General features: G+C 37.5%; 1 protein-coding gene across 1 annotated transcript in view; it reads right to left on the minus strand.

Moving 5' to 3' along the window:
* The window catches only part of NSMCE4A (NSE4 homolog A, SMC5-SMC6 complex component), a gene marked incomplete at its 5' end in the record, with an annotated part of 10,899 nt that extends 1,333 nt beyond the window's left edge, over positions 1-9,566 (minus strand). The window contains 9 exons of the mRNA XM_035891548.1: positions 91-182; positions 882-930; positions 1,695-1,789; positions 3,210-3,300; positions 4,558-4,657; positions 6,688-6,839; positions 7,907-8,037; positions 8,636-8,716; positions 9,470-9,566. Coding sequence (XP_035747441.1) covers positions 91-182; positions 882-930; positions 1,695-1,789; positions 3,210-3,300; positions 4,558-4,657; positions 6,688-6,839; positions 7,907-8,037; positions 8,636-8,716; positions 9,470-9,566 — 888 coding nt within the window. The remainder of the gene's footprint in view (positions 1-90; positions 183-881; positions 931-1,694; positions 1,790-3,209; positions 3,301-4,557; positions 4,658-6,687; positions 6,840-7,906; positions 8,038-8,635; positions 8,717-9,469) is intronic.
* Between the last annotated feature and the right edge of the window lie 270 nt (positions 9,567-9,836).

Below are 9,836 nucleotides of genomic sequence, written 5' to 3' on the forward strand. Positions count from 1 at the left end.
AAAGCAGCACAGCCCCCAGAGGCATTTTTACAAAAAAAAAAAAAAAAAAAAAAAAAAAAAGTCAAAAATATGAAGTGCTATCTATTATACCTTCCATTCCTGATGGTTCAGAGATATGACAACCTGGTTCCGTGCTGCAGCACTACGGTCATCCTCTCCTCCCTTGTTGTCTTTTGAAGGCTCTGTTCAAAATACAGTATTTTCATGGGCTGTAAAGTCAGTTTCCTCCAGGAACACAAAAACTACACCAAAAGCAAATCAATTATACATGCTCCACTGGCTAGTCTCTAACAACAGCCTGTACCATATGCTGCTTAGAAAATTTCTTTAGTCTTACCTCCTAAAAATTTAGAAACTTAACATTTTTCAGAGTCCCAAAAGGACCTAAGTATTTAATCCTTTATGAAATCCCATCAAAGTCTTAATCCCATTGATACCCTGTGGGAATGAAAGCCAGAGACCTTGTACATAGGATTACATTTCCTTTTCAATTGTTTTGGAGTTGCAGCACTTCCCAACTCAGATAGACAAAGGAGACTTCTTGCACACAAAAATATCTTTTCTCAGCAAAGCATAACAATGTTCATATACTTATTGGCAAAATATCACTTAAAGAAAGGTAATAACCTTTTATTTCTATTCATAGAGTTCATATATATTAGTATAGAGCAGCATAATGGCCTTTTTCCATAATTTAAAGAAATTCAATCCTTTCTGTTCTGCCCATAAATCTCTTCATGCCTTCAATTACATTCACTGCATATCCACAAATCTCAACAACTGCAGCTAAAAATGTACCTAAAACTTTGTCAACACATAAAATGTAGCTACTTTTCAATGTTATAACAAAAAATTATTAGTCTTTTAAAGCTATATTTTACCTATTATTGGCAATTTATCGTCATCCAGCTTTAATCTTGCAAAACCATCCTAAAAGACAGTAGGATTTAAAGTTTCAGAAATTAGAGCTATCTAGTTAGGATAATGCACTCAGATTTCATATTTTTAATTAATATACTACATAATCATAAACAGGTACACATACTGATAGAGAGTCTTAATTGGCATACCAAATAAATAGTATTTAAATATAGCACTTATTCATAAAGAATGCAGCGGATATACAACAGCTGGTAACTGTTGGATTATGAAAAAAATTGTTTTATTAAAAATCATTATTATAAATATACTTGAGTTAACCTTCCATAATCACATCGTTATTCACTATAAAACTGTGTTAGTCAAAATACATTTATAATTTTTTCCTTTTCCCAAGTTCATTTTATGTATTAGACAAATTAAGTATAGTTTGAAGTGCAAATCCACAGATTCAAAGAGAACATAAAACACTGCACTGACATACTTTCCTACAACCTCAATAACTCTTCTATACTTTGTGACTACTCTTCTATAATGTAAAATAACATGAGCTAGAATCCCATTTTGAAAAGTGTATTGACAGCAAAAATGCCATTATTGTTTTGTTGGCAAATTGACTGTAGTAAAAAAATTAGTCTGTCAACTGTTTTCTTTTTTATTGAATTACCAAAATACCATAGACTGCTTGTAGAAAACAAATTAGGATTCTTAATATTTAAATCCAATCTGTCAATACTAAAGCCATAAAAACAACAAATCAATATTTCTAGATAATTCCAATACCTAAAATAAGATTTCAAGATGTCATGCCTTACCCTTATAATGAAGGACACATGAAAGATGTTTTCCACAGTGCGTGCAAAAGAGTTTGGATCAATCACAAGATCAAAGAAGGAAATAGGTGTATCAGCTAGAAATGCAAAAATGGGTTAAGAAAACCAACCAACCAAACAGGTATACACAGAGCTAATATATGTAAACACAAACTTCAGAAGACTTAAGAAGGTCAGTACATTAGGTTAGAAAAGACCTTTAAGATCATCAAGTCCAACTGTTAACCTAACACTGTCATTCCACCACCAAACCATGTCCCCAATCACCACATCTACCCATTTTTTTAAATACTTCCCAGGGACTGGGGACTCGACCACTTCCCTGGGCAGCCCGTTCCAGTACTTGAGAACCCTTTCAGTGAAAAAATTTTTCCTCATGTCCTACCTAAACCTGCCCTGGTGCAACTTCAGACCATTTCCCCTCATCCTATCACCTGTTGCCAGGGAGAAGAGACCGACCCCCACCTCACTACAGCCTCCTGTCAGGCAGTTGTAGAGGGCGATAAGGTCTCCCCTCAGCCTCCTCTGCTCTAGACTAAACACCCCCAGTTCCCTCAGCCCCTCCTCATAGCTTTTAAAAGCTAACTGAATGTTTATGTCAATTTAGTTACAATGCTGAATTCCCAATTGCCTGCGGAATGAAACAAAGTTTCTAGAGAGTATTATTGTCTTCCATCTTTTGCCACATGCTTATACATACGTAGTGACTATTTGATTGTCTACTAAAAAATGGCACGGTCTAATAAGAGGGAGAGGGTAGGATTTAAATTTATGTTGCAATCAAACTGCAACTTTTTAGTGTTCATAAAAAAATACATGGTCGGTATATATCCTTCAACATAAAGATTTCTATTTGCAAACTTGCCCTGGTTTTGGCTGGGATACAGTTAATTTTCTTCCTTGTAGCTGGCATAGTGCTGTGTTTTGAATTTAGCATGAGAGTAATGTTGGTAACTCACTGATGGTTTAGTTGTTGCTAAGCAGTGCTTACCCTAGTCAAGGACTTTTCAGCTTCCCCTGCTCTGCTGGGTGCACAAGAAGCTGGGAGGGGGCACAGCCAGGACAGCTGACCCCAACTGGCCCAAGGGGTATCCCATACTCTATGACATCATGCCCAGTATATAAACTTGCCCCAGTTGGCCAGGAGCAGCAACCGCTGCTCGGAGATGGGATGGGCATCGGTCAGCGGGTGGTAAGCAGTTGCATTGTGCATCACTTGTTCTGTATATTCTTCCCACACACACACTTTTTTATTAAACTGTCTTTATCTTAAGCCATGGGTTTTACTTTTTTCCCAGTTCTCACCCCCATCCCACTGGGGGGGTGGGGGGCAAGTGAGCAAGCGGCTGTGTGGTATTCAACTGCCTGCCAGGTCAAACCACAAAAAAAACTCCACCTAATTTTGTTTCTATAGTTTAACTACTCCTAACTGTAGAAGATTAAAAGTATTCGTTTTCTCAAATGAATGCTTTAAAAGCTTAACAGAATCATACTTACGATCATTTTTAAAATGAGTTTGCAATAATCCCAAGATCCTCTCTACTTCTTTTTCTGTAGCTTCCTGATGAGACTCCTCCATTTTTTTTAACTGGAAAAAAGAAACATAGTTTCACCTCAAATAACCTCTGTTGCAACACAAGAAAATGAAAAGGTCCTTTTATGAACACATAACATAAACGATAAATTTTTGTCTCTACACCATACATGCACTGTTACAGGCACACTTCTGCAAACATGAGACAACTTACAAAGCACTTCAGGAATTAATTCCCATATTTCAATATCAAACTGAAAGGCCACAGTTTTGAGCCTATTTACAGGTCTACCCTTACTTTCCTGTAGTTCTGTGGCATTGGGTTACCCTTAGTGGTACAGTCTTTGAGTTTACTCAAGTTTATTTGTAAGCATAGAAGGGCAGTTCATTAAGATCTTTGTTTCAGAAAAGGCACCTAAGTTTAGGTATAAGAAATGTCATGACATGAAGTTTGATGTGGTCAAAGGACACGATTATTATGACTTTACAGATTTATTCATTGTCTGTAAAGCAGGGTACTCCAAATCATCCTTCAAGCACCGTCAGCAGCAGAGCACCAAACTCACTTTTCAAAAACAGTCTTCAGTAACCCATTTGCTGTTTCTGTTAGCTAACACCTTCCCTTTGACTGCCTTGATACAGCAAGCTACAGGAACTTTCACGCATAACTGTGTATCTAACACATATTAACACCTGTGCTGATGAGCAGTGTTTGCCTAAGCAAACCACAAAGAGCAGTCACTCACTTCTGGAAAAACATAATCAACACTTGGCCTCTACATCCTCACATTATCAGCCACAGGTTCCCTGTTACAACATGGTTTATTTTTTCACAGCGTCAAATGGAAGCGTCTCTAAGTATTCTCAGACTTTTGCCTTTCTGCCAGAGTAAGACAGAAAGAATAGGGAAACAGAAAGCAGGGAAAATAGCAGTTAAGTGAGCTAATTAGTTTGCTCTTGTTAACCACATTTCTGTGCAAGTGCCACACAGCTAGACACTTTTCAAATAAAAGTTGAAAACATGCTAATGTAAAGAAGTTTCTTTTTGTTTCCTTTCAAAGCAACAAGCACCAGAGCAATTAAGCCAATTTGAACTTGAAAAATCAGTCTGTAAATCCTATTTCCTTCCAACGTGCAAAATACTGCACTTCATACAAAATAAATCAAGAGGCCTAACCATACAGTCTGAATCCTTTAGTACTACACAGTTCGTAAATACAAAACCCAAACCAACGTGAACAGAAAGATTTAATAGTCACATGTAATAACCATGCCATAACAAATCATTAATAAAGATAAGGCTTCACAAACCTGAGCAGGCATTGCCCGTTTTTCTTCTCCTCCTGTAGTCTTTTTCTGCCTCTCAATCCGTTGCCTTGGTACAGGAGGATCAGACTTGAAAGATCCCAACCTAACCGAAATTAAAAGAACATATATATGGAAATATGTTTTACATTGTATGCTAAGAAATTTATATACTGAGCAGTTGCTCTCCTGATAAAAGTGCCAAGTAACGACTGATATCTACAAATAAAGCCTCATCACATTTAGAGATTTCTGTAAACAACAATCCCCAAAAGTTGCTCCCAATATATGCTGGCAGCCTCAGACCAGAATTATCAACAGATGTACAAAAACTGATGCAAATATTCAAACTTTTTTTTTTTTTAACCGAAAACTTTAAATCTCCTTTTCTTAAAACTAGTTAAGAAATAAAACGAAGTATATGGTTCATATCCTCCAATATCTCCATTTGAATTTATTACAGACTTTTATGCCTGAAAACCTCGATACAATATTTATCTCTTTTTCATCTATTGTTTAGTTTCTGTACTAGCACTACAAATTTTTAAAATATAGTCAATCAATAGAAGATTCAGTGCACTAAGAAGAGATCCAAAGTTTCTCATTAAACAACATGAGTGTAATATACGTGCTAGATTTAGGCACTTTCTTGAAGTGCTTACCTCTCTCCATTGACTATATAAGGAACTTAGGCTCCTAACTTTGGTTGCCTTGAATCTCCACCAAGTTAGATGCCTAAAGGAGAGAGTGTGAATTGAGACTCAATTCATGTTAGTTCAGCAGCTACACAAAAATTCTGAAGCACATATTTTCCCCTACCTTGGGTGAGTTGCGACTAAAGGAGAGAGTGTGAATTGAGACTCAATTCATGTTAGTTCAGCAGCTACACAAAAATTCTGAAGCACATATTTTTCCCTATCTTGGGTGAGTTGCGACTGCTCAATTTCAGAAGTCACAGACTGACCATTAAAGAGAAAATAACTCAGGCCTCAGATAAGAACAGATGGAATCAGAAATAAGTAGTTCTTTTCCTAAACTGAGAATTATACTTTATTATTTAAAATGAACACTTTGAGAATATTCACACGTCCTCCATCAAAAGAAGCCCATCATTACTTAAGACGCCAAAATGCAACTAGTGAGGAAAAAAAGTCTTTCTTGCAGTCAGTTTTATCTTAAGGTCATAAAAATTACTGGAAAATATACTTATCATTTAGAGCTTACAGCTTCAAAGTGCAAACTTGAGTTTGAAAGATCTCAATTAGCTATCCAACATTAAATATCAGATATTGTATGATCAAATTGCTATATTCAGCAATTTTCTTAGAATTACAGTGATACTTATTGGGGGGTGGAACAAGTGTAAAAGCATAGACAACTGAATAATATTCTATCAGCTCTACTGTTGATAATTGAAGCGAGCTAGATCCTGCTATTGTAGGCTGACTTTATGAGAGATTTAAATTGGAGCGTTGTCTATAAGCCAGGTGACTAAGGGTCATTTGACAGCAGCTAAAAAGGTTCCTACTAAACGAATTGCCTACACATAAGGAGCGATGATGCCGATTCTACGTAAGGCCACTTGCCAGTAACCAGGTGATTTCTTCTGAAGGCAGAGCCAGAAAGCAAGATTCTAAAAGGCAAGCCATTAACAGAGATGTACAAGAACTTTTGGTCTCTTCATAATAATACAGTCCTCAGGTAAAAGACATAGACCCTGATGGACTGACCTTCCATAACTGTCTGGGAAAGAAAAAAGAAAAAGGTTCCTCTATTCGTGATTCTGGCTGCAGCTCATACAGGGAGATAAAGATGAGGGAAGAGTCAGCTTTTAAAGGAAAGAGCATCACTTCTACTGGTTTTGGTCTGAAACAGGTAAATCAATAATACCTTGCTATCTCTACCAGATAGAACTGACATTATTTTGTAGCCAAGCCAAATCAGAATCAACTATTATGAAATATTTTGGAGACAAGGAGTTCACTGTACCATAAGAACATAGACCACGCAGAAGTTCTTGTTGACACTCTGTGACCAGAGATTAAACTCTACTCAAGCCCAGGGCATTACAGATAAGAATCAATTAAGGCCACTAGGTTGTGCTGCATTATATACTATTTCCTTAAATAAACTTACATATAGTGAAAAGAAGGTGCTCTTCTGAAGTATTTTTCAGTTTCTTCTCCCAGTTTCTGCCAGGCATTGCTAGGTAAATAGCCACCTGAAATGCCCTCAGAATCACTATCATTTTCTTCTACTTCTATGCGATTTATACCCATGAAGGTTAGCTACAAAAGAAAAAAAGCTACAATGAAAATTTACTTAGAGAAGGATCAGAAGATACATTAACAGTGGAATACCATATTACAGTGTTTGTCTTGCTAGATTAACATTTACTACCATTGAGTAAGAACCTTGACTTTCCTGAAGATACTGTGAAAACAGGAAAACACTCGCATACAGACTTGTGTTCAGCAAGCAATGAAAAAAGAGCTATAGGTAAATAAAACTGCCAGTATTCGAATAGAATTTCAATAATGTATGAAGTAGCAAAGCATTACTTAAATTGCATTATAAATATACACGTCTCTCAGTTTTTGAACACCACACACTCCCAGGAAGCCTAGCTCCTCAAATACCATAAAACAACTTACTTGGCCCAGCCCTGTATCCACCAATCCAGACTTCCCAGGAAAAACTTCAATAAAATAATTGAACTTGCTGGTCAGATGGCAGAGCTCTAGACTTGACCAAAGACTCAGACTCCTTATTAATCTACTGTAACACTAGAGAAAAATTTTTTTTGGGGGGGAAAGTCTGCTTCAAAGCTACTCTGAACTGACTCTTCCACCCAGTCACAGTACAGAGACAAGCATGTCAAGCCTAAAAGTATGCAAGTAATCCGAAGTGCCACTTCATGTCAGTTATACAAGGCCTTGAGAACTCCATCAAAAACCATACGAAGCATTGTACAGGATAAAGAAAATACTTAGCTACTGGGAAACTACAAAACAGTGGGTATAAAAAAAAAGTGCACAAGACTACCCTAAGAGCACAAGCACGAACTGACTGAACTGTGATAAAGTAGCAGCAAAGCAACAATGGGGAGGGATGTCTGCATTTTAAGTTAGAATTTCTCCTATGCGTATTGGAAATGCTTAGTATGTAGTTTAAAACAGTTAACAACACTAACCTGAAAGTTAATCAAAGACATTATAAGAAGTGTGTAAATTCCATCAGAACTGTCATGTACTAACTCACAATCTTTTACTCACAGGCTTTTATTTTAAGATTCTGTAACAAATAGGGAAAACCTCCAGCAAGATTGTTGGCAAATTCAGTCTCTGGAACTTACCAAGTCTTCTGCAAATGCTAGTGAATCAAATGCTGTCATCTCAGAGTGTAACTCATTGGCCTTCTCCTTTCCTAGATTTGATGCTAAGACAAGAAACTGGGCATCCAGCGCAGCTTCTCGTGCACGGGAAACTGTTACAGAAAAGACTTTATGTTAATATGATGTCAAAAATTAATAATAAAATATAGCATACAGACTATCCTGGGTGTAGAGCTTTGTAAATCATTTTATTGCAATGACCTCTAACACAATTATTTACACAATCTTTATAATAGCATTTGCATTAAAAAAAGAGAGAGAGAAAAGGAGAGGATGACGTTGACAGAGGCAAGCATGGAAAAATTACACATTATCTTGAAGAATAAAATGCATTTTTCATTGATATAATTCCCATCTCTCCAAGTGAAATGAACCCCTCTAAACTGGTATCTTTTGTATGCACTATTTGCATATATTTAGAGACATATACAGAGTCAAGCTAAAGCAAGGAGTATTTCTAAGTGCAAATAAACACTAAAGTAATTATATTTATTTTCTCATATAATTTCATTCAAACAATTCCTCTTCAACTAAACATATCTATTTCAAGTTATACTTTAATAATTCTGATAAAGTACTGGGACCTCAGCTTCATTCTCTTGCCCTTTTTTGTTTATAAGGCATCATCGCCTCACACTTGGCCAACTGTCAAGCAAACACCCGTAATAAGGACCACAGAATTTGTTTTACCTCCACTAAACAGTTTATTGGCTTCTTCCAAAGCTTCCGTCAGTCTGTTGCTTCTCGAACTCAGCATATCCTCACGATTTTCTGGGGGGAAGGAATACAAATGAAATCCTATATCACTTAAATATAGAAGTACTTTAATCAAAACTGGCTGGTTCATGGCCCATCATACACACAAAAATACAGAATAGAGCAATAGTGCATTAATTGCAAGATTATGTAGGGTCCATTTTTATTAATGTTTATGCATTAGCTCAGTTTGAAGTAGTAATTTTCCATTTACTTCAAGGGAATAAGATTTATGTGGTTGAATTTATGTTAGCAGATCCCAGATTCCTCTTGGTTCCAGTAAAATATCTGTATCTGTGCCAAAGTAGCTACCAGATACTACAGTTTTCTGTATGTCATTCACCTTACCCATAAGTTATTAAGGATTTTCATGAAAGAAAGAAACAAATACCCAAAAATGCATACTTGGTGATTTCTGAAGATCGCCGTGGCAAACACAGTTACTTATATGCAACGGTATACATATGATTTAACAACGCTTTCAGATGTTCAATTCTGAACAGCTGCTTGCAGCACTGCTTTTAAGGACATACACTGCGCTCAAGGCACTGACATACCACCGTTGTTTTTCTGCATAAACACAGACTAGATCACTCACAAACTGTGCCGTATTCTCTTGTAAAACAATCCTACAAACTTAGCAAGTATGCAGAAAACAACCAACACCACATGTTGCTGAATTTGGCGGTGCTCACACAACCAGCCACTGTTATGCTTTCGCGAGAAAAATAGCACACTCCGGACACACGGGGAGGCGTACCCACGCACCTATCTCGTGAGATGCTAAAAATCCCACAGCGGTTTTTGGAAAGCCCGAGAATGACTTTCTGCTCCAGGCAGATACTGGTGCCTGCAGTTCGAAATTAAAGGTTAAACGCCATGAATGCGAAATTCAAGGTTTTCGGTGTACCTCCGGGCCTAAACCCGACAGCTCCCCTGCATCGATGCAGTCACACACGTTACGTGCAGGCAAATCCCTCACAACCTTGCTATCCCTGGGCACGCCAGTGCTGCCTGGGCGACAAATTTCGGTCTGACCACAGGCCCGACATTTCAGCAGGCCAAGGCACCTGGAGTCCCCGCGAAAGCTTTCAGAGTCCCCCAGGCAGCCAGGAGAGGCTGCCAGCCCGGCGCC

The sequence above is a fragment of the Egretta garzetta genome, unplaced genomic scaffold, assembly GCF_000687185.1.
Source record: "Egretta garzetta isolate BGI_Z169 unplaced genomic scaffold, ASM68718v1 scaffold393, whole genome shotgun sequence".
Taxonomy (NCBI): Eukaryota; Metazoa; Chordata; class Aves; order Pelecaniformes; family Ardeidae; genus Egretta; species Egretta garzetta.